The 23528-nt window shown below is 40.3% G+C and overlaps 1 protein-coding gene across 1 annotated transcript in view; it reads left to right on the forward strand.

The window, feature by feature from the left end:
• The window catches only part of LOC132402351 (bromodomain-containing protein 3-like), a 101528-nt gene extending 78834 nt beyond the window's left edge, over positions 1–22694 (forward strand). Inside the window, exons 14-19 of the mRNA XM_059985230.1 lie at positions 587–678; positions 773–881; positions 9576–9664; positions 13918–14138; positions 20231–20387; positions 22626–22694. Coding sequence (XP_059841213.1) covers positions 587–678; positions 773–881; positions 9576–9664; positions 13918–14138; positions 20231–20387; positions 22626–22694 — 737 coding nt within the window. The remainder of the gene's footprint in view (positions 1–586; positions 679–772; positions 882–9575; positions 9665–13917; positions 14139–20230; positions 20388–22625) is intronic.
• The last annotated feature ends 834 nt before the right edge of the window (positions 22695–23528 follow it).

The following is a 23528-nucleotide window of genomic DNA, read 5'->3' on the forward strand; positions in this document are numbered from 1 at the left end:
AGAACCAGTTATTTTCCATCACAACACCTTAAGTTTTTTTTTCAGCATTGTTGTGTTTTAATGAAGAGGAAATGCAAACCTGTCCAAGTGAGCCTAAATATTAAGTGCAAATTGACAGCTGTCTCTGCTTTAAAGGAAATCTATACCTTGAGTAAATCTCAGAAAGGGGATATTGTTATCCATTCGTTATCAGGAATTAGATTTGTCCAAGATATCTCAGATGATAATTATCAATTTAAATTGTGGCTGGAACAGTGATCTTGAAGATGGAACTTAATGCTGACGATACTGATTGTGATGTATTTTTGGGCAAATACACCATAATTTTCCAAAGAATGTATTCTTTTTTTAGTTGGCCATAATTTATGTTATGCATGTATAATATAATAAGAGTAATAAAACATAGTTGTTTTATGAGGTAAGGAAATGTACTATTATAAACAATAGGAGCAAGGGATTCTGCAGCAAACTCTTCAGATCATTTGACAAATTTTTGAATTATTGCGGTTAAAGTTTTAGTCTACTTTCACCAACATTTCAAGAGATGTTTTGGCTGTGTCTGAATTATTTTTGTTTTATTTTTAAGGACTTGCTCCAGTTGTATCGCCATTGCAGTCACCACCTTTGAAAGTTGCACATCCATCAATGAACTGTTCTCTTCAATCCAGTCACCCAAAAGTAAAAAAAAACATTTCTGAAATTTAAATTAAAAACAAATGCAAGTTCGAAACACTTAATTCTTAAATGTAGTTCATTGAGTGTTGTTTTCCAGGAATCGAGGACATACAATATAGAAGAAGATGTTAAATGCTTCCCAATGAATCTGACCATGCCAATTCCTGAAACAAGCAGTGACCTGAAGTCTATTACAGTACAAAAAAGTAGGTTTACTGCTTTAGATATTCATTTGTTTTGAACGTAAAATCATGCTAATGCCAAAAGGTTAAGAAACTTTGAAGTATAAGTAGAGATGTTGTTGAGTTTATGCCAAATTCAGTTCAAAGCTCAAAGTAAATTCATTATTAAAGTATGTATATGTCACCATATGCTACCATGAGATTCAGATTCTTACAGATATTCACAGAGCTTATGAAAAACTACACATCAACAAATACTGACAAACAGCCAATGTGCAAAAGAAGACAAATCATGCAAATAGTACTTTTTAAAAATAATAGTACTGAGAAATTGAGTTGTTCAGTCCTTGAAAGTAAGTCTATAGGTGTGGAGTCAGTTCAGCATTGAGGTGACGTATTTGCCTAACAGTCAAGGCAAGCTGTTAGAAATAAATTGAAGCCTAAATGCAGGATTGCCAAATTTAAGCTTTTTTTTTAAAGCAGTTTACACTTGCAGTATTTTTGATGTATCAGCAGCTATTGTATGCTAGAAATCTACACCTACATTGAAGGAAACTAAGAATTTCTTCAGAGACATTTTGTAGCATAGATGGTTATCACTTGCCATTGAATTATAATAGTACATCTATTTATACAGTGCAATATGACTTCAGTGGTTCAAGAAGGCAGCTTACCAGCACTTAAGGGCACTTAGTGTTGAGTAGTTAAGTGCTCCCTCATCAAGACTGTGTCTAATTCTAACTGTTCCAGTCAACCTGTTGATTATCTTCTTTGTTGGGCATTCAGTATTCCTATTTCGATTGCTTAAATTGTACTTGCAGTTCATCATGGTTAATCATGAGGATCTAATGTAGTTCAGAATACAAAAGAATTATGTTAAAATCATAAATAAAAGAGGAAATCACTGGGAAGTTTCAATGGGCCAGATGACATCTCTGGAAATATAAGCGGAGTTAATTTCAGGTCAAAGATTTCTTCAGAACTGAGAAAAGAGAAAATTAGTTTGCTTTAAGTTGTTGAGATGTTGGGAGGGAATGAATAAGAAGAAAAAAAGTATATCTCTGAATAAGGCAAACCAGGTCTTTATCAAAAGACCCAGCCAGAAAATTGCAATCCAAAACTAATTAAGACTATAAGCAAACACAATCTGGAAATTACATGTTAGCAAGTATGTTTTGATAATTTGGGACTTTAACCTCTCCCTAATTAAAAAAGCTGCCTGAGCCCAGTCATGCGAATTGGCAGTTTTTTGAGAGCCAAATAGCTAATGGGTGAATTGGAATCTTGTCCAGTAATTAAAATACTTTGAATAAACATTGATCACTGAAAGCGGAGTGCTCTGACTGCAATTAAGCGACTGTATTTACTGCCAGAAATGGGAAAGTAAATTTCCAAAAGTACAAATTTCTGTGTCCAAGATCTATTTCAGTGAAGCACAAAAGGAGTTAAACTAGTACATTTTTAAAAAAACAAGCACATAGACTAACCATCAGCTGTTAATTGTAGCCCTGACTATATTCAATAAATAAAGAATATAGCCAATATTTTAATTAAATTTGGATGTAACCTTTGCATTTAAAAGGCTTGAACTCAAGGGAAGCAGCAGTTTAACCTAAGCATACCATAACCATTTCCCAATTCACTCTCGCTGGCTCTGCTCTTGTGCTCTTTTTAAAATTTTCTGCTCATCATGCCAGGTACAAAGAACAAATTTGAACTTAATGGGTTTCATAGAAAAATCGAAATGACAGATTGCATAAGCAACTCATCAGCAAACAGCCATTCGGATTGTTTATAGAATCATAAAGAAGTACAGCGCAGAAACAGACCTTTTGGCCCTTCTAGTCCATGCTCAAACCTTTTAAATTGTCTGCTTTCATCAGTCTGCTCCAGGACCATAACCCTCCATATCCCTACTATCCGTGTACCTATCCAAACTTCCCTTAATCGTTGAAATCAAGCTTGCGTGCACCACTTGTGCTGGCAGCTCATTCTACACTCTCACAACCCTCTGAGTGAAGAAGTTTCTCCTCTGGTTCCCTTTAAACTTCTCACCTTCCCAACTTAACCCATGACCTCTGGTTGTAGTCCCACCCAAACTCAGTGGAAAAAGCCTGATTGCATTTACCCCATCTGTACCCCTCATAATTTTGTACACCTCTATCAAATCTGCTCTGCTCTTTTATGTTGTAAAGAATACAGTCCTAACCTATTCAGTCTTTCCTTATAACTCGGGTCTCCCAGACCTGGAGGTAGGTGACCAAAACTGCACACAATACTCCAAATCAGGCCTCATCAACATCTTATACAACTTCAACATAACATCCCATCTCCTGTACTCAGTGCATTGATTTATGAAGGCCAATGTGCCAAAAGCTCTCTTTACGACTCTATCTACCTGTGGCACCACTCTCAATGAATTCTAGACCTGTATTTCCAGATCCCTTTGTCCCATCACACTCCTCAGTGGCCTACCGTTCACTGTGTAAGACCTACCTGGTTGATTCTACCAAAGTGCAAAACCTCACACTTGTCTACAATAAATTCCATATGCTATTTTTAGCCCATTTTTCCAACTGATGCAGATCCCTCTACAAGCCATGATGGTCTTCCTCACTGTCCACTACACCCCCAATTTCTGTGTCATCTGCAAATTTGCTGATCCAGTTAACCACATTATTATCCTGATCATTAATGGAGATGACAAACAACGAGGGACTCAGCATTGATCCCTATGGCACACCATTAGCCACAAGCTTCCAGTCAGAGAGGCAACCCTCTACTTCTCTGGCTTCTCCCACAAAGCCAATGTCTAATGCAGTTCATTTCTTCATCTTGAATGCCAAGTGACTGAACCTTCTTGACCAGCCTCTCATGCAAGTTGCTAAAGTCCATGTAGACAGCATCCACTGCCTAACCTTCATCAACTTTCCTGGTAACTTTCTCGAAAAAGTCTTAAGACTGGTTAGATGTGACCTACCACACATGAACCCATGCTGACCATCTTTAATCAGTCCATGTCTGTCCAAATACTCGTATATCCCATCCCTTACAATACCTTCCAATAACTTTCCCACAACTCATGTCAGACTCACTGGTCAGTACATTCCTAGTTTATGTGTAGAGCCTTTTTTTAAACAGTGTAACAACATTGCCTATTCTCCAATCCTTTGATATCTCTCCTGTTGCCAAGGATGTTTTAACTATTTCTGCTAAGGCCTTGGCAATGTCTATACTTGCCTCCAATAGGGTCCAAGGGAACACCTTGTCAGGCCCTGGGGGATTTATCCACCCTGATTTTCCTTGGATAGCAAATACCTCTTCTGTAATCTGTATGGGGTCCATGCAGTTGATGCTGTTTTGCGTTACTTCTACAGACTTTCCATCTCTATTTACTCAGGAAATGGATACAAAGAATTCATTAAGATCTCCATCTATTTTGGCTCCACACATGGATTACCATTCTGGCCTTCTAGAGGACCAATTTTGTCCCTTGTAATCCTTTTGCTCTTAACATATCTGCAGACTTCCGCAGGATTCTCCTTCACCTTGTCTGTGAGAAAAACCTCACACCACCTTTTAGCTTTCCTGATTTTAAGTTTTCTCCATAAGCACCTCATTTGTTCCTACCTGCCTATACCTGCTAGGTGCTTCCTTTTTTCTCTTAACCAGGGCCTTGATATCTCTTGAAAACCAAGGTTCCCTACACTCGCTAACTTTAACTTTTCTTCTGACATACATGTATAAGCTTTGTACACTCAAGATTTTGCTTTTGAAAGCCTCACACTTTCCAAAAAGTTTTGCCAGAAAACAGCCTGTCCCAATCCACACTTGCCAAATCATTTCTGATACCATCAAAATTGACCTTTCTCTAATTTAGAATCACACCCCACAGACCAGACTTTTTGCGTATTTACTTTGAAACTTAGAGGCATTGTGGTCACTGAATGCAAACTGTTGTCCACACAAACTTCTGTCACCTGCTCTGTCTCATTGCCTAATAGCAGATCTAGTAACGCATGCTATCTTGTTGGGACTTCTACGTACTGATAAAGGAAACTTACCTAAACACATTTGACAAGCTCTATCCCATCTAGTCCTTTTACAGTTTGGGATTCCCAGTCGACATGCGGAAAGTTGAAATCACCTGCTATAACAACCTTGTGTTTCTTGCAACCATCTGCAATCTCTTTGCAAGTTTGTTCCTCGAAGTCTCTTGGACAGTTGGGTGGTCTCTTGATTGAGTCCCCCAAAATAACAAAAATCCAGTATGAGGAAAGAAGTAGTAGCAAAGCCACACCAGAGAAAAAGGAGAATAATTCTGGAATTAAAAAGCAAACTTGATACTATGAAACCAGCAGAATGTGGTGCTGGTAGAGTAACCATTGAGGAGATGGCAACTCTAGCATAAAGGCTATCCAATATTGCAGACTACTACTAAAGTAACAGGAAAAAAAAAGAAACAATAAATCCAAAAACCTTAATTAAACATGCCATTGTTTTTGAGGAGAATAACCACAAGCCTGAAAATACTATATTAATCCAATGTTCACAGGAATCTAAACTTATGTACTCAAAACTAGTTTCACTGTGATGACCTGCTCTACCTAGCAATGCTTACCAGCTATCAGGTTATGTTGAATCAATTCTAAATCCCCCAACACAAAACAGACCAGCTGAATCAAAAGTAGAAACAGTCAACTCAATGTCTATATCATAAATAGAATTTTCTTTTATACTGGGTATTGAAAGCACATCAATTTACAATTACTTGCTGGTTGTTGAAAATATTTCAAGACCAAGTCACTCAAACCATGAAACTAAAAATTCAAAGTAAATTTATTATCAGAATACATATGGTGCCTATAAAAAGTATTCAACCCTCCACCTCTCCCCCAGAAGTTTTCATGTTTTACAGCATTGAATCACAATAGATTTAATTTGATTTTTTTCCACTGATCAACAGAAAAAAATTCTTGCATGTCAAAGTGAAAACAGATCTCAACAAAGTTATCTAAATTAATTATAAATGTAAAACAAAATAATTGATTGTATAAGTATTCATCCCCTTTGAGTCAGTATTTAGTAGATGCACCTTTGACAGCAATTACAGCCTTGAGTCTGTGTGGACAGGCTTCTGTTAGCTTTGTACATCTGGACACTGCAATTCTCCCCCTATTCTTCTTTACAAAACTGCTCAAGCTCTGAGGATCATGAGTGAACAGTTCTTTTCAAGTCCAGCCACAAAATCTCAATTGGATTGAGGTCTTGACTGTGACTTGGCCTCCCCAGGACATTAGCTTTGTTTTTAAGTCATTCCCATGTAGCTTTGGCTTTATGCTTGAGGTCATTGTTTTGCTGGAAAACAAATCTTCTCAAGTTGCAGTTCTCTTGCAAACTGCATCAGGTTTTCCTCCATCATTTCCTTGTATTTTTTTGCTGCATTCATTTTGCCCTGTTCCTTCACAAGCCTTCCAGGGCCTGCTGCAGTGAAGCATCCCCACAGCATGATGCAGCCACCACCATGCTTCACGGTAGGGATGGTACATTTTTGATGATGATGCTTATGCCAAGCATGAAGTTTAGAATGATGGCTTAAAAACTCAATTTTAGTTTCCTCAAACCATAGAACCTTCTTCCATCTGACTTCAGAGTCTCCCATGTGCCTTCTGGAAAACTGTAGCCGAGATTTCAGGTGAGGTTTTTTCAAGTGGCTTTCTCTCTGCCACTCTCCCATAAAACTGCAACGGTTGAAGCATCCGGGCAACAATTCAACGCTGTCTCCCATCTCAGCTATTGAAGCTGTAACTCCTCCAGAGTTGTCATGGGCCTCTTAAGATGTCCTCCCTTCATGCATGGTCACTCAGTTTTTGAGGATGGCCTGCTCTAGGCAGATTTACAACTGTGCCATAATCTTTCTATTCCTTGATGATCAACTTAACTGTACTCCAAGGGATACTCAGTGATTTGGAAATTTTCTTGTATCCATCACCTGACTTGTGCTTTTCAATAACCTTTTCGTGGAGTTGCCTGGAATGTTTTAGCCAGGATACCAACTCGCCAACAGTTGCACCTTCCAGATGAGGGTATATTTTTATTACAATCAATGAACCACCTTGACTGCACACAGGTCTCCAAAAACAGATCTCCATTTAACTATTTATGTGACTTCAAAAGCCAATTGGCTGCACCAGTGATGATTTGGTGTGTCATATTAAAGGTGGTGAATACTTATGCAATTAATTGTGTTTCTGTATTTGTAATTAATTTGGATCACTTTGTAGAGATCTGTTTTCACTTTGACATGAAAGTCTTTTTCTGTTGATCAGTGTTTTAAAAAAAATTAAATCCACTGTGATTCAATGTTGTAAAACAATAAAACATGAAAGCTCCCAAGGGGGTGAATACTTTTTTTTGTAGGCACTGTATATGTCACCGTATACTACCCTGAGATTCATTTTCTTGCAGGTACTCAGAGTTACACAAAGAAATACAATTAAATCAATGAAATACTACGCACAAAGACTGAAACAACCAGTATGCAAAAGATGACAAACTGTGTGAATACAAATAAATAGGTTATAAATAATAAATAAATAAAAGTTTTTTAAAAAAAGAGAACATGAGTTGTAGAGTCCTTGAAAGTGAGTTATAGGTAGTGGATTTAAAAACACAAACACGAGGAAATCTGTAGATGCTGGAAATTCAAGCAACACACAAAATGCTGGTGAAACGCAGCAGGCTGGGCATAGATGCTGCATTCCACCGGCATTCTGCGTGTGTTGCTTCTATGGGTAGTGGACTCAGTTTTGTGTTGAGATGAGTAGAATTATCCATGCTGCTTCAGGAGTCTGGTTGAAGGGTGATGCAATAACTAGTTATTATATATGGTGCTAATATGAAAGGATTATTTCCCTGTTAATGGTGCAGTATTATATATGAGGAAAACAAATGGAGCTGATGTTCTGCAGCCAGAAACAAATATCCTCGGAGGACTGGTGAGATCCCAGGCCTTCGAGGTTTCCAACACTGAATATCATCAAGGTCCTGTTGTCGCTATTGACCAGAAACTTTACTGGGTTAGGAAAACAAATACCATGGTTACGAATGAAGCTCAGATATTTAGTATTCTGTAGGGATTCACTTATTTCCATTCTTTACCAGGAAAGAGTTAGGTGAGGATTGTAACAGCCTAGCTGAGTACAGTCCTGACTGCAGTCAAAAATAAAGCTACACACCATCTATGTTGGCATCCCACCCTGCAGTGTGAGTATGTGTTCTATTCAGTACCAACAAACTACGTCCACGGTGTGCACCATCTACAAATCACACTGTAACAAATAACCTGGACTGGTTTCACAGCATTCCAAATCTTGTGATCTCCAGCACCTAGAGAAACTAGAGCAGCAGCCTCATCGGTACAGTGTCATCTGAAAGTTTCCACCTGCATTGTGTCCTATCCTGATCAGGCAGAATATTGCCGTTCCATTAATATTGCCTCACCGGGAGGCTGCAGTGTTTGAAGAAAACCACTGTTGCATCCTAAGCAACACATAGACAATGCTGGAGGAACTCAGCAGGACAGGCAGCATTTATGGCAAAGAGTAAGTATCGACATTTTGGGCTAAGACCCTTCAAAACCGAGAGGGAAGGGGGAAGATGCCAGAATAAAAAGGCAGAGGTAGAGAAAACAGGCTAGCTAGAAGGTGATAGGTGAAGCCAGGAGTGTGGGAAAGGTCAAGGGCTAGAGAAGGAAGAATCTGATAGGAGGGGAGAGTATGCAATAGGAGAAAGAGGAGGAGGCAGGTGAGAAGTGAAAGGTAAGAGTGGGGAATGGTTGGGGGGGGGGGGGGGCGGAGTGAAATGTCTTTACCAGAAGGAGAAATCGATATTCATGCCATCGGGTTGGAGGCTAACCAGATGGAATATAAGTCATTGCTCCTCCACCCTGATGGCCACAGCTTGGCACAAGAGGAGGCCATAGACCGACATGTCGGAACAGGAATGGGATTCGGAATGGTTTTGTGATCCAATGCTGTTCAGGAAGTTGAGAATGAGGCATAAAATTTCTTTCTTATGGCTGTTGTGTTAAGTGTTACAAGAATGAAGAACAAACAAAAAAGAGTTGTGGTTGCCTCATACTCAGATTAGAGATGAACAAAATTCCAGTGTTTCAACTAAATAGCCAAATTAAAGTGTCGTGACACGTACTACAGATAAACTAAGAAGTTTCTAGAAAATACAGAAGCACTTCTACCATAATTGCTGGAAAATTCACTAAACAATTATATGTATATAGGTGAATATATAAAAGTATAAGCAAGCACAGGGAAGTTAAACTACAAGAAAAATAACAATTCTACACCTTAATCCAACACCACTCACCATCATCACCTCAAGTGTGAGTGGGTATAAACAAATAAGAGCAGAATTTGGCAGTAGTGCCAACCTCTTATGAGTGAAATTTAACAATCTGAATCCAATCTTGCACACGTCATAGGAATTTCATTTTACCTTGTATTCAACGCAGGTTGATGATCATAAACTGTAACTGACTATTTTCTATCTGTAGTCACTACGATTGATGAAGTATTAAATGACGTTGAAGAGTAATATCCATTTTCAAAATTTCAGATGAATGTTCAAATATAACTCTATGGTAGTTACCCATTATTATTTTAAAATTGCTAATCTTTATAACATTTTAAAATATTTCAGATATGGAGCATATCCATCCCAGAGAAACAAAAACAAATAGTAACTTGGAATTATTGTCAGAGCCCAAAGCCTGCCTTACCCCAAAGAAGGTAAGTCTCTCTGGTCTGAAATATTGATTCAGACACAAGTGCACCAGGTGCATCGAGATACAGCTCCTTAGAGACTGTGTTAGGGAACTGGAGCTGCAGCTTGATGACATTCAGCTTGTTGGGAAAAGTGAAGCAGTGATAGACAAGGAGCTACAGGGCAGTGGTCACCCTAAGGCTACAGGAGACAGTTATATGGGTAACTGTCATGGAGAGGGAAGGAGGAATGCCAGGTAGTGGAGAGCACCCCCGTGGCCATTTCCCTCAACAATAAGTGCTCCATTTTGATTGCTGTTGGTCGGAGGGGGAACATAACTGTGGGAAGCAACAGCGGCTGTGCCTCTGGCATTAAGTCTGTCCCTGTGGCTCAGAGGGGTAGAGAACGGAAAAGGATGGCAGCAGTAATAGGGGACTCTATAGTTAGGGGACAGATAAGCGATTCTGTGGACGCCTCCCAGGTGCCAGGATCTGCGATGTTTCTGAATACATCCACAATACTCGAAAAGGGAAGGCGAGCAGCCAGAAGTCGTGGTACATATTGGTACTAGTGACATAGATTTTAAAAAAAGGAAGATGTCCTTATAAAAGAATGTAGGGAGTTAGGAAGGAAGCTGAGAAGCAGGATCTCAAGGGGAGTAATCTCAGGATGGCTGCCTGTGCCTTGCAACAGTGAGGATAGGAATAGAATAAAGTGACTGATAAATGTGTGGCTGAAGAGTTGGAGCAAGGGGCAGGGATTCAGATTTCTGGATCATTGGGACTTCTAGGGCTGGTGGGACTTGTACAAAAGAAACAGGTTGCACTTGTATCTGAGGGGTCCAATATTTTTGTGGGCAGATTTACTAGAGCTGTTGGGACTGGCTTAAACTAAATATGGCAAGGGAATAGGAACCAGTATGATAGAGCTGAGGATAAGCTAGCAGGTTTACAAGTAGATAATGGCTGTTACACGAATGCAAGGAAGGACAAACCAATGCCTGGGTATAAATGCAGACAGAGCAAAGAGTTAAATTGTAGCTCAGAGGCAAAATTCGAAAGGGTGGAGAATGCAGGACTGAGGTGCTGTATTTAAATGTGCATAGCATTCGGAATAAGGTGGACGAATACGTGGTGCAATTAGAAACTGGCCATTTTGATGTTGTGGGTATCTCTGAGTTGTAACTGAAAGAAGGCCATAGTTGGGAGCTTAACGTCAAAGGATATACCTTGTATCGAAAGGACAGGCAGGAAGGTGTAGGCAGTGGTGTGGCTCTGTTGGTAACAGATGGAATTACATCTTTAGAAAGAGGTAATGTGGGCTCAGACAATGGTTAATCTTTGTGTGAAGCTAAGAAACTGCAAGGGTAAAAAAAACCATTATGGGAATCAAATATTGGCCTCCAAATAGTAGCCAAGCTGTAGGGTTGAGATTGTAAAGGGAGCTGGAAAAACCATGTAATAAGGGTAATGATGCCATTGTAATGGGGGAGTTTAACATGCAAGGAGATTAGGGAAAAGCAGGTTGGTGTCAGATTGTAGGAAAGGCAATTTGCTGAATGCCTACAAGATGGCTGTTTAGAGCAGCTTGTGCTTGAGAATACTCGGGAAAGGCTATCTTAGATTGGGTCTTGTGTAATAACCCAGAGATCATATTAGGGAGCTTAATGTAAAGGAACCCTTAGGAGACAGTGATTATAATATGATTGAACTCTCACTGCAATTTGAGAGGGAGAAGTGCTAGTCAGATTTACCAGTATTGCAATGGAATAAAGGGAATTCCAGAGACATGTGAGTGGAGCTTGCCCAGGTGGATTGAAAGAGGATACTTTTGGGGACAATGACAGAGCAGAGATGACTGAAGTTTCTGGGAAGAGTTTACAAGACGCAGGATGTGTCCCACAGAGAAGTTGTTCTCAAATGGCAGGAGTAGGCAACCATGACTGACAAGGGAAGTTAAGGGCTGCATAAAATGTAAGGAAAGGGCATATAAGGTTGCAGAAGTGAGTGGAGAGTTGGATGATTAGGAAGCTTTTAAAATCCAACAAAAGGTAACAAAAAAAACTATAAGGGAAAAGATGAAATATGAGGGCAATTTAGCCAATGATATAAAGCAGGATTCCAAAAGATTTTTCAGTTATATAAAAGTAAAAGGGAGTTGAGAGTTGATATTGGACCTCTGGAAAATGATGCTGGTGAGGTAGTAATGGGGTACAAAGAAAGGGCAGATGAACTTAATGGGTACTTTGCATCAGTCTTCACTGTGGAAGATACCAACAGTGTGCCAGAGGTCCGTGAGTGTCGGGACAGGAGTGAGGGCCATTGCTATTACAAAGGAAAAAGTGCAAGGCAAACTGAAAGTTCAAGGTGGATAAGACACCTGGACCAATAGAGTACATCCCAGAGTCCTGAGAGAGATTGCTGAAGAGATAACGGATGCATTGGTCATGATCGCTCAAAATCACTTGGTTCTGGCATGGTCCCGGAGGACTAGAAAATTGCAAATATCATCCACTCTTAAAGAAGGGAGGAAAGCAAAAGAAAGGAAATTATCGGCCAGTTAGCATAACCCCTGTGGTTGGAGTCTATTATTGAGGATGAGGTTTCAGTGTACTTGGAGACCAATGATAAAATAAGACAAAGTCAGCATGGTCTCTGTTATGGGAGATCTTCTCTGACCAACCTGTTAGAGTTCCTTGAGGAAGTAGCAAGCAGGGTGGGCAAAGAAGAGGCAGTGGATGTCATTTACTTGGATTTTCAGAAGGCTTTTGATAAGGTGCCACATATGAGGCTACTTAACAAGATAAAATCCTATGGTATTACAGGAAATATACTGACATAGATAGAGGAATGGCTGACAGGCAGGAGGCAGCATGTGGGAATAAAAGGGGCCTTTTCTGGTTGACTGTCAGTGACTAATGGTTTTCCTCAAGGGTCAATATTGGGACTGCTACTTTTCACATTGTTAATGATTTGGATAATGGAATTGATGGCTTTGTGGCAAAGATTGTGGATGATACAAAGATAGGTGGAGGGGTAGGTAGTGCTAAAGAAGCAATGTGATTGCAGCAAGACTTAACACAAACTGGAAGAATGGGCAAAAACATGGCAGAAGGAATACAGTGTTGAGAATGTACGATGGTGCATTTTGAAAAAAGGATCAATAGTGCGGACTATTATCTAAATGGAGAGAAGTTTCAAACAAAAGAAATGCAGAGGGACTTGGGAATCCTCGAACAAGACTCCCAGAAGGTTAATTTACAGGTTGAGTCTGTGGTAAAGAAGGCAAGTGCAATGCTGGCATTTATTTCAAGGGGAATAGAATATAAAGGCAAGGAGATAATGCTGTGTGTTTATAAGACACTAGTCAGTCCGCACTTGGAGTATCGTCAACAGTTTTGGACCCTATATCTCAGAAACGATGTGTTGTCATTGGAGGGAGTTCAGAGGAGGTTCACGAGGATGATTCCAGGAATGAAGAGGTTAACATATGAGAAGCGTTGGCAGCTTTGGGCCTGTACTCACTGGAACTTAGAAGAATGCAGGGGAATTTCATTGGAACCTACCGAATGTTGAAAGGACTAAATAGGGTGGATGTGGAGAGGATATTTTCTTTGGTGGGGGTATCCAGAACTAGAGAGCACAACCTCAACATTGAGGGGCAACCTTTTAGAATAGAGGTAAGGAGGAATTTTTTTTTAACTCAGAAGTGAATCTGTGGAATGCTTTGCCTCAGACTACAGTGGAGGCCAAGTCTGTGTGTATATTAAAGATGGAAGTTGATAAGGTTCCTGATTGGTCAATGCATCAAAGGATGTGGTGAGAAGGCAGATGTATGTGGTTGAGTGGGATCTGGGATCAGCCATGCTAAAATGGGGCAGCAGACAATGGGCTGAATGGCCTGATTCTGCTCTTGTGTCTTATGGTATTGTGGTCTAAATGCTGTTTTTTTTTCTTTCAAGTATATAGTTATGACTTCTAGAACTAGTTGTTAGTCATTTTGCTCTTCAAATTATTACAATTCCCTCTGATTTTGAATATTTAATAGATGTAACTCCCTTTGGACACATCCTACCATGTGTCAATTCCTCACGGTCTTTCTAAAGTTCCCATTTTATGTTGACTTGCAAACTCAAAGCTAAATCTAGAAATTTTTTATTTTGTTGCAAGATTAAATGTGCTGGCTACTCTTGGAATAATAAATGATTAATTAGCATATTAAAATATTTACTATACTTTAAGCCATTCATTTCACAAAATATTTTACTTAAATAAATTAGGAAATTGAGGTCAAGAATGTAAATTGCTGGACAAATTTGGGCAAAATAGTGACACCTACATCAGCGATAAAATCTTGCAGTGAAAGCTTCAAGTTATTCCGGAAAGCAGTGCTTGAAAAGGAAGAACGTCAAAAAGCTTTAAAAGCTCGGGCAGAAATCAAAAGACTCAACCTTGAGCAAACTGAGAGTGGAGAAAGGAGTAAAGTGACAGAGCAACACAGGTAATGTACAAAGTGAATGGATTAGAAATTGATAAGAGTAGCCACCTTATACCATCCGGAATAGTCCTGTTAAATGGATTAGAATGATCTTCACATCAGACCCTTCAGTCCACCATGTGCATCCTGACCTAAATGTGCATTTAGCAGCACGGTGTGTAACTTCCTGTGCCTTGGAAAATCATGTGCTCACCTAGATAGAAACAGAAAACCTACAGCATAATACAGGCCCTTCGGCCCACAAAGTTGTGCCAAACACGTCCCTATCTTAGATATTACTAGGCTTACCTATAGCCCTCTATTTTTCTAAGCTCTGTGTACCTATCCAAAAGTCTCTTAAAAGATCCTAACGTATCCGCCTCCACCACCATAACCGGTAGCCCATTCCATGCACTCATCACTCTCTGTGATTTAAAAAAAAACCCTACCCCTGACATCTCCTCTGTACCTACTCCCCAGCACCTTAAACTTGTGTCCTCTTGTGACAATCATTTCAGCCCTGGGAAAAAGCCTCTGACTATCCACATGATCAATGCCTCTTATCATCTTATACACCTCTATCAGGTCACCTCTCATCCTCCATCACTCCAAGAAGAAAAGGCTGAGTTCACGCAACCTGTTCTCATAAGGCATGCTCCCCAATCCAGGCTACATCCTTGTAAATCTCCTCTGCACCCTTTCTATGGTTTCCACATCCTTCCTGTAGTGAGGCGACCAGAATTGAGCACAGTACTCCAAGTGGGGTCTGACCAGGGTCCTATACAGCTGCAACATTACCTCTTGGCTCCTAAATTCAATTCCACGATTGATGAAGGTCAATACACCATATGCTGCCTTAACCACAGTCAACCTGCACAGCTGCTTTGAGCGTCCTATGGACTCGGACCCCAAGATCCCTCTGATCCTCATATGAAAATGTTGAGTGTACCTGACTCCGCTACCCATTTGAACAATGCATTCCAGATCGCAACTGACCTTGGGGTGATAACATGCTTCCTCTGTTTCACCAGATAAATCCCTTGTCAAAAACCAATCGCTTTTCATCTTGGATACCTCATCGAGGAGCGATTTCTATCTTGGGTACCTCCTTGAGGAAAGGGGTCAGATCCTATCTGTGACTTTCGGTCCATCAATCCAGTCCTTTGCCTCGCCACACCAATGAGAACCAGACTAACCTTCTCGTAGTGCTACATCCCAGGCCACACCAAACCAACCTTCTCATAGTGCCACATCCCAGGCCAGACCAAACTAACCTTCTCGTAGTGCTACATCCCAGGCCACACCAAACCAACCTTCTCGTAGTGCTACATCCCAGGCCACACCAAACTAACCTTCTCGTAGTGCTACATCCCAGGCCACACCAAACCAACCTTCTCGTAGTGCTACATCCCAGGCCACACCAAACTAACCTTCTCGTAGTGCTACATCCCAGGCCACACCAAACCAACCTTCTCGTAGTGCTACATCCCAGGCCACACCAAACTAACCTTCTCGTAGTGCTACATCCCAGGCCACACCAAACTAACCTTCTCGTAGTGCTACATCCCAGGCCACACCAAACTAACCTTCTCGTAGTGCTACATCCCAGGCCACACCAAACCAACCTTCTCGTAGTGCTACATCCCAGGCCACACCAAACCAACCTTCTCGTAGTGCTACATCCCAGGCCACACCAAACCAACCTTCTCGTATTGCTACATCCCAGGCCACACCAAACCAACCTTCTCGTATTGCTACATCCCAGGCCACACCAAACCAACCTTCTCGTAGTGCCACATCCCAGGCCACACCAATGAAAACCATACTAACCTTTCCGTAGTGTTACATCCCAGGCTACACCAATGAAAACCAAACTAACCTCCTCGTAGTGCTACATCCCAGGCCACACCAAACCAACCTTCTCATAGTGCCACATCCCAGGCCAGACCAAACTAACCTTCTCGTATTGCTACATCCCAGGCCAGACCAAACTAACCTTCTCGTAGTGCCACATCCCAGGCCAGACCAAACTAACCTTCTCGTATTGCTACATCCCAGGCCACACCAAACCAACCTCGTAGTGCTACATCCCAGGCCACACCAAACCAACCTTCTCGTAGTGCTACATCCCAGGCCACACCAAACCAACCTTCTCGTAGTGTTACATCCCAGGCCACACCCTGCTAACTGCTCTGCACCTTCCCCAGTGTCATCATGTCTTTCACTTCAGTCTGTGTACAGACCTTCAGAACTACTGTAGAATCTAAATGATCTTTAAAGATGACAACTGCTGTGGCTTTGGAACCATATTTCAATTTTCTTTGAAGATCACCCTCCACTAATTTTGTCCCTTCAATGAAAAAAGGTGACGTATTTGTTTAATGCCACTGCCATTTCTTTATTATCTGAAAATAATTTCTCCTTTCTCAATCTGTAAGGGACACGCATGCTTTCTTTTAATGAAGGGTCGTATTCACATAGTATGCATAATATTAATTGCACTTTTGCAAAGCTGGTCTTGCTGTCTCAACTGCAGATTTTTGTGCAACGCCATGGTTTAGCAACTGGATTCTCTTATAGTGTTTCCCTCACTGTATGAAATACTGTGTGAATATAATGCAAGATTTAAGATTCATTTTATTTGGAAAAAGGATTATGATATTACAGTGTCTTCAAAATTAGATTGATGTTATTTGGTGTCTGAGCAATGCTTGTTACTTTACAAGCAATTCTAATAGTCAATATTTTAATGTAGAGTTTGGTGAAGAGAACAAAAATAAATTTGCAGAGAACTTGAGTGGCTTGTAAAAGTTTCTGCGTAGATAAAAAGACAAGGTTAATAAACACATATATTGGTCCCCTGTTGTAAGAAATGGGAGTATTTGCAATAGGAACATAGAAATGATAGCATACTTAAACAACTAGTTTGTTTCTGCTTCTAGAAAGAGGGCACAGATAAATTCCTAGTACTGGAAAGAAGAATTAAAGGAAATTAATATCAGCGAACACAATTCAATGAATAAGATAATTGAATTAGTAACATCAATAAGTGTATTGGAGGTTAATTGAAAAGAAAGCTTAAAAAGTCCCCAATCATCTGTAGCCCAGAATACCAAATGAGGTAATGTAATGTGAAGGGTTAGTTCACTTGACAGTCAAAAGCTGCTTCTGCCATGCCAGTCATTGATTGGCCCATTCGAGAGATGCATCAGGTATTTCCCATTGGTTGCCTTGCATGACCCCACACCATTGTCTGGTTCCAGCTGCCTTAGGGGTATAAGAACAGCACATGCAAGAGGCTTGTTGGCTTTGCTTTGTCTCCAGGTGTTCATCTTCGCTCTGAGGTCACAACCAGTGCTGAGGAACCATTGGGAATGTGTGCTGCAGTTATAGGAAACACTCATGTACACTTAGCTAGGAATCTGTTGAATGTTTAGTTTTATAGTTGTGTAATCTGGGGAGACTTAGCAAAGTACTTAAGTTTAAAATATTACTGAATGTCCAGTGCTGTAGTTTTTGTAATGTAGGGTGGCTTAGAGGAGTAGTTGTTTCGCTTAGATATCTGGTTGAATGTTTTACTGTTAGTCTGTAAGTAAATGGTTCATGAGCTTTTTTGAAATCGTGTCTTCTGTCTCACTTGCCAAACCCATGAACCTGCTTTCTCAGTAATTATGGCAATTGTGCATACGCTTGTTATCAATTTAGAAAATTCTATAGAGATTTCCTGTAGATTGGAAGGTGTCAAATGTAATTCCACTGTATGTAGGCCTCTGTTAGTCTTGATAGACCATGGATTTGCGCCTTGGAAAGTTTCCAGGACGCAAGCCTGGGCAGGGTTTTTTTTATGGAAGACTGGCAGTTGCCAAAGCTGCAAGTCTCCCCTCTCCACGCCACTGATGTTGTCCAAGGGAAGGGCATTAGGACCCATACAGGTGTTGTAGCAGAGCAATGTGTGATTAAGTACCTTGCTCAAGAACACATGCAGCCTCAGCCAAAGCTTGAACTAGCAACCTTCAGGTCACTAGATGAACACCTTAACGGCTTGGCCACACGCCAACACTAATTCCTGTAATTGTATAAGAAAAAAAATGAGGAAGAGAGAAAATGGGCAGTGACAGACATGACTCAAATAACAGAAAAGTGCTGGAGTCTATTCCAAGCAACAAACACAAAATGCTGGAGGAACTCAGCAAGTCGGGCAGCATCTATGGAGGGAATGAAGAGTCAATGTTTTAGGCTGAGACTGTCCAACAGGACTGGAAAGAGAGAGGGCAGAAGAAGGGAGGAGTATGAGAACGGTGGAAGATGAATCCAGGTGAGAGGGGGAGGGTAGGTAGGTGGGGGAGAAGTGAATTGGGAGTGATGCAAATAGCCAGGAGAGGTTACTGGAAGTTAGAAATTGATGCTGTATGCTGTCAGGTTGGAGATGATCAAGAAAGAATAGGAGGTGCTGTTTCTCTAATCTGTATCTAGCTTTACCTTGGCAGAGTCTATTCCAAGAATGTAATAACCGAATGTAATAAAACTTTCAGTCAAGTAGAGACAATTAAAGGGGATTTATGAAATGGAAATTGTGTTAGACAAGCTTTTATCTCTGTAGAATTGACAGAGAACCAGTAGATGAGATGTATGTAGAAGTTTCCATGAGAGATTGGAATACAAACCTAAACTGCATGGTTGAGGAGAACATGCTCCTGGGGATTGAAAACTGCATAGGATGTAGGGAGTAGGAATAAACAGGAATTCCTGAAGGTCATGGGGTTCTGCAAAAATCGGCGCTTGAAGCCTATCTACTCACAAAATACATCAATGTGAAAAGCAAAAAGGCTGGTGATAAGTTAACTGGGAAATGTTGATACACAAAGGGACGAAGGTGCCCTGGCACAAGTCACTGCAAATAAATCTACAAATGTAGCAAGCAGCATGAAGAGAAAGGATTAGTGTATGCAAAAGGTGTGGAGGGCAGAAGCAAAGATGGTTTGGTTTAAAATAAAATAGAGTTTTGCTGATACCACTCCTGCAGTACTGTTTGCATGCATATGAAAGGACATACTTGTTATTGGAGGGAATACTACGAAAGGTTCACAAGTCAAGTCATTTTTATTGTTATTGCAACCATAGCTACTAGTATAGTACACAGTAAAAATGAGACAATGTTTTTCAGGACCATGGTGCTACATGAACAATACAAAAACTACACTAGGCTACAGCCCTACCCAGGACTGCATAAAGTACACAGAACGATGCAGGCATTACAATAAATAATAAACATGACAATAGGCACAGCAGAGGTCGGTAGGTTGGTAGTCCAATGGCTTGGGGGAAAATCTGTTACATAAATAATCAGCTGAATGGTGGCGTCCGGGATTCCGTCTGTTTCTGTACTCCCACCAAGTGTTTCGTTGCCACAGGTGTAGTCCAATTTAATGTCCACTGGAGAGCAGAATGTACAGGAGAGCCGGCCGGCTAGGGCTTGCTTTTTTCCTGGCACGGACTCCTGCCCACTCACCTCACTTCCACTTCCTCGCACACCGCTTACGATGTCCCCACCTCCGGCCACCGGCATCAGGCGACTCCGAGGACTGCAGGCCCGATTCCCTCAGCAAGCCAGACACAGATTCCTGGGATGGCAGAATTATCATATGACTCAAGATTCAGTTCACTTACCCAATGTTATCTGGAGTTCAGAAGAATAAAATTATGAAATGGGGTTGGGGGGGGGGGTGGGAATCATGATGTGGCTGGTAGACTTGATGTGTGGAGGATGTTTTCCCTGGCTGCCAATTCTAACCATTAGGTCACAGTCTTGGGATAAGAAGCGAGACATTTATGACTAAGGTAAGGAGAGGCCTACTCATTCACAATACAGGGAAAATAACCCTGTGCTATTTCAGAAGAGTTTGGAAGTCAATTTATGGATATATTTAAGAAGGGGGTGGATAGATTGCTAGATGCAAAAACCAGTAAGTGGGTGGGGGAGTGAGTTAAAAGCAGGAAAATAAAATATTTTGTGATGGAGAGTCATCTATGAACACATTAATTGAACAGATTTGAAGGGCCGAGTAAACTTTAACAGTTTCTAATGCAATCACACCGAAGGGACATTTGTGTTACAGCGAACCTGGGAAGGAAATTGTTCTGGAATCCACTCCAAGAGATCCAAGTGGGCTCTGTGAGAAAGCAGCTGAGCAGAAAACGCATGATGAGCAGAAAGCACAGCAAGACCGAAAGCTAGCCAGGAAGCTGGAGCAAGAACGGAGGAGGAGGGAAGCAGTGAGTAGCATGAGACCGTTCATTCCAACTAACACTTTCAAAATTAACTTGAATTTGAAAGTCATAAAAATTGCAGGTGTTGGAAATGTAAAATTAAAAACCGAGGAAATGCTGGAAATGTTTGGTGGATCTGACAGCATCCGTGGAAGGAGATACATAAATGTTTTAGGATTTGTCAGAGCTAAGTCTTCAGTCTGAAACATTAAAATCTATTTCTATTTTCACAGATGCTACCTGACCTGAATGTTTCCAACACTTTGCTTTATGTAAAACCATCCATATTTCCTTTCTGCTCTAGTGGCAATTTCTGGTAGCTTATTTTGTCTCTCACACAAAATTACAAGGGATCACTTGGTTCAAATTAATTGTACTGCTCCAATCATCTTGGTTTCCTTGAAGAATGGTTACTTTTTGCCATGTATTGGCTTCCATACCCACCAGAGTTCTTTCTAACAACTATGAATTTCCCCTCATATATAACACATATATAGGACAAAGGAGAGGCAGTGAATGTCATTTACTTGGATTTTCAGAAGGTGTTTGATGAGGTGCCACACATGAGGCTGCTTAACAAGATAAAATCCTATGGCTCTACAGGAAAGATACTGGCGTGGATAGCAGAATGGCTGACAAGCCAGAGGGAGCAAGTGGGAATTAAGGGGGCCTTTTCTTGTTGGTTGCCAGAGACTAGTGGTGTTCCTCAGGAGTCAGTATTGGGGCTTTTCACATTGTTGGTCAGTAATTTAGACCTCTTTGTGGCAATTTTGCAGATGATATGAAGATGGGTGGAGGGGTAGGTAGTGCTGAGGAAGCAATGTGATTGCAGCAGGACTTGGGCAAACTGGAAGAATGGGCAAAAAAGTGGCAGATGGAATACAGTGTTGAGAAATGTATGATAATGTATTTTGGTAAAAGGAACAATAGGGTGGGCTATTATCTAAATGGGAAGAGTCCTCGTGAAAGACTCCTGGAAGGTTAACTTACAGGTTGAGTCTGTGGTAAAGAAAGCAAGTGCAATGTTAACATTTATTTCAAAGGGAATAGAATATAAAAGCAAGGCGATAATGCTGAGCCTTTATAAGATGCTAGTCAGGCCGCACTTGGAGTATTGTCAACAGTTTTGGGCCCCGTATCTCAGAAAGAATGTGTTGTCATTGGAGAAAGTCCAGAGGGGGTTCACAAAGATGACTCCAAGAACTAAGGAGTTGACATATCAGTAGCTTTTGGCAGTTTTGGGCCTGTACTCACTGGAATTTAGAAGAATGCAGGAGGATCTCATTGAAACCTACTGAACGTTGAAAGAACTAGATAGGGTGGATGTGGAGAGGATGTTTCCTATGGTGGGGGTATCCAGACTAGAGAGCACAGCCTCAAAATTCAGGGTTGACCCTTTAGAACAGAGTTGAGGAGGAATTTTTTTAGCCAGACAATAGCAGATCTGTGGAATGTTCTACTGCAGCGGAGGAGTACATGAGTATATCAAAGGAGGAAGTCAATTGATGCCCTGACCAATCAGGAAATTAAGTATATGGTGAGAAGGTAAGTATATGGGGTTGAGTGGGATCCATTTCCACCCATGATGGAATGGAGCCCCAGACTTGATGGGCTGAATGGCCAAATCCAGCTCCTTATGGTCTTTTGACATTGTCACACTGCGTTAGCCCTCAAATTTTAAACCATAATAATGGATCACATTCAGCTCTTCATAACTTTGAATATCTATCTGCCTTTAACATTTAGATAAACTTTCAGGAACTGTCCCATGAAACCAAACTGATTAACTCTCTGGGGATAATGGATATAATAATACATGCCTTTTAAAAATTGTTTTCCATTCTATCTTGTTTAATCCTGGTTTTGCTACTTAAAACATAGAGTAATTTTATTTTTACAGAAGGAAAGCATATGATTAAAATCTGGTCAGTCTAATATCATTAGAACCCTAATGTCATTAAAATAATGCCATAATATATGTGACTTTGGAAACAGAATGCAAAATATTTCTTTTCTCAAGAGTTTTAAATGTAAATGATTGCTTGAAAATTCGAGCTGAATTTTGTATTGTTGCAGGAGTTTCACATTTATCTAGTTCAACCGCTCTCCCCACCCCCAGGAGTTTATTTGCTTTAAAGAGAACAACTTTCTACTCGGAAGACTTTTTTTTCACCTTGGGGAATTTAGGAATTTGATTTGTTGAAGATTAATGTTGTTCAAAAGTGCATTTCCATCTCTCTGCAGATGGCAACAACTATTGACATGAATTTACAGAGTGATATAATGGCAACATTTGAAGAAAATCTGTATTAGAAATTTTGGCAATGATTTAATCTTTCTTCATGGTTGAAATGATTGGAACTGAGTTTTGAGTCTTCAAGTATATTATGGACACCAGACTGATAATTACCAAACCGCTATAGTTTGATCTCCCACGACATCAATGTTCTGAGATTGAAGAATATGCATTAATACAGAACTTGTACCTTGCCAATATTTTTCAGATATATGAAATAAATTGTGCAGCTTCCATTAGTAAATCAGAATTTTTAAAGTGATACGTTGTATATTTAAAAATAACTGGACAATAAGTTTTGAAATGAAAATATAATCAATAACTCTACAGCTTATTGCTCTAATAAAACCTTTGAGACTTAGCTGTACTGAAGTCAGTTTACTGCAGTAACGTGATTTCATTCACTGCTATTGGAAGAGAAATGTAAAGAAAAGGAATAACATTAAATTTATCTTAAGGATAAATCAGTCGTCTTCCAAATATTGGTGTAAAGATGTAATGGTATAATTTTTCTCTACCCAAACATTTTGATGGCATTTCCAGAATTAGTAAATATGAAGGTTTGTTTCATACTTGAAATCTGACATTTAAAATGTGTTTAAACTTTCTATGAATCAGTTCAAAATATTTCTGTAATTAGTTTTGTGCTTCCAGTTTGTAACTTTAGTTTTATTGACAGCTTGTTTGCAGTTGCTAGTACTTGCACAAAGAATATTTGACCACTGAAGAGCTAATTACATTCCATGCTGTAATGTGGTCGGAACCTCTGTTCAAGGTGCAGTGTTTCAGTATGTTTTTTTTCCCACAGATAATATATTTTTCTTCTCCATGTCCCTTTCGTTGCAATGCCC

The sequence above is a fragment of the Hypanus sabinus genome, chromosome 11, assembly GCF_030144855.1.
Source record: "Hypanus sabinus isolate sHypSab1 chromosome 11, sHypSab1.hap1, whole genome shotgun sequence".
Classification (NCBI taxonomy): domain Eukaryota; kingdom Metazoa; phylum Chordata; class Chondrichthyes; order Myliobatiformes; family Dasyatidae; genus Hypanus; species Hypanus sabinus.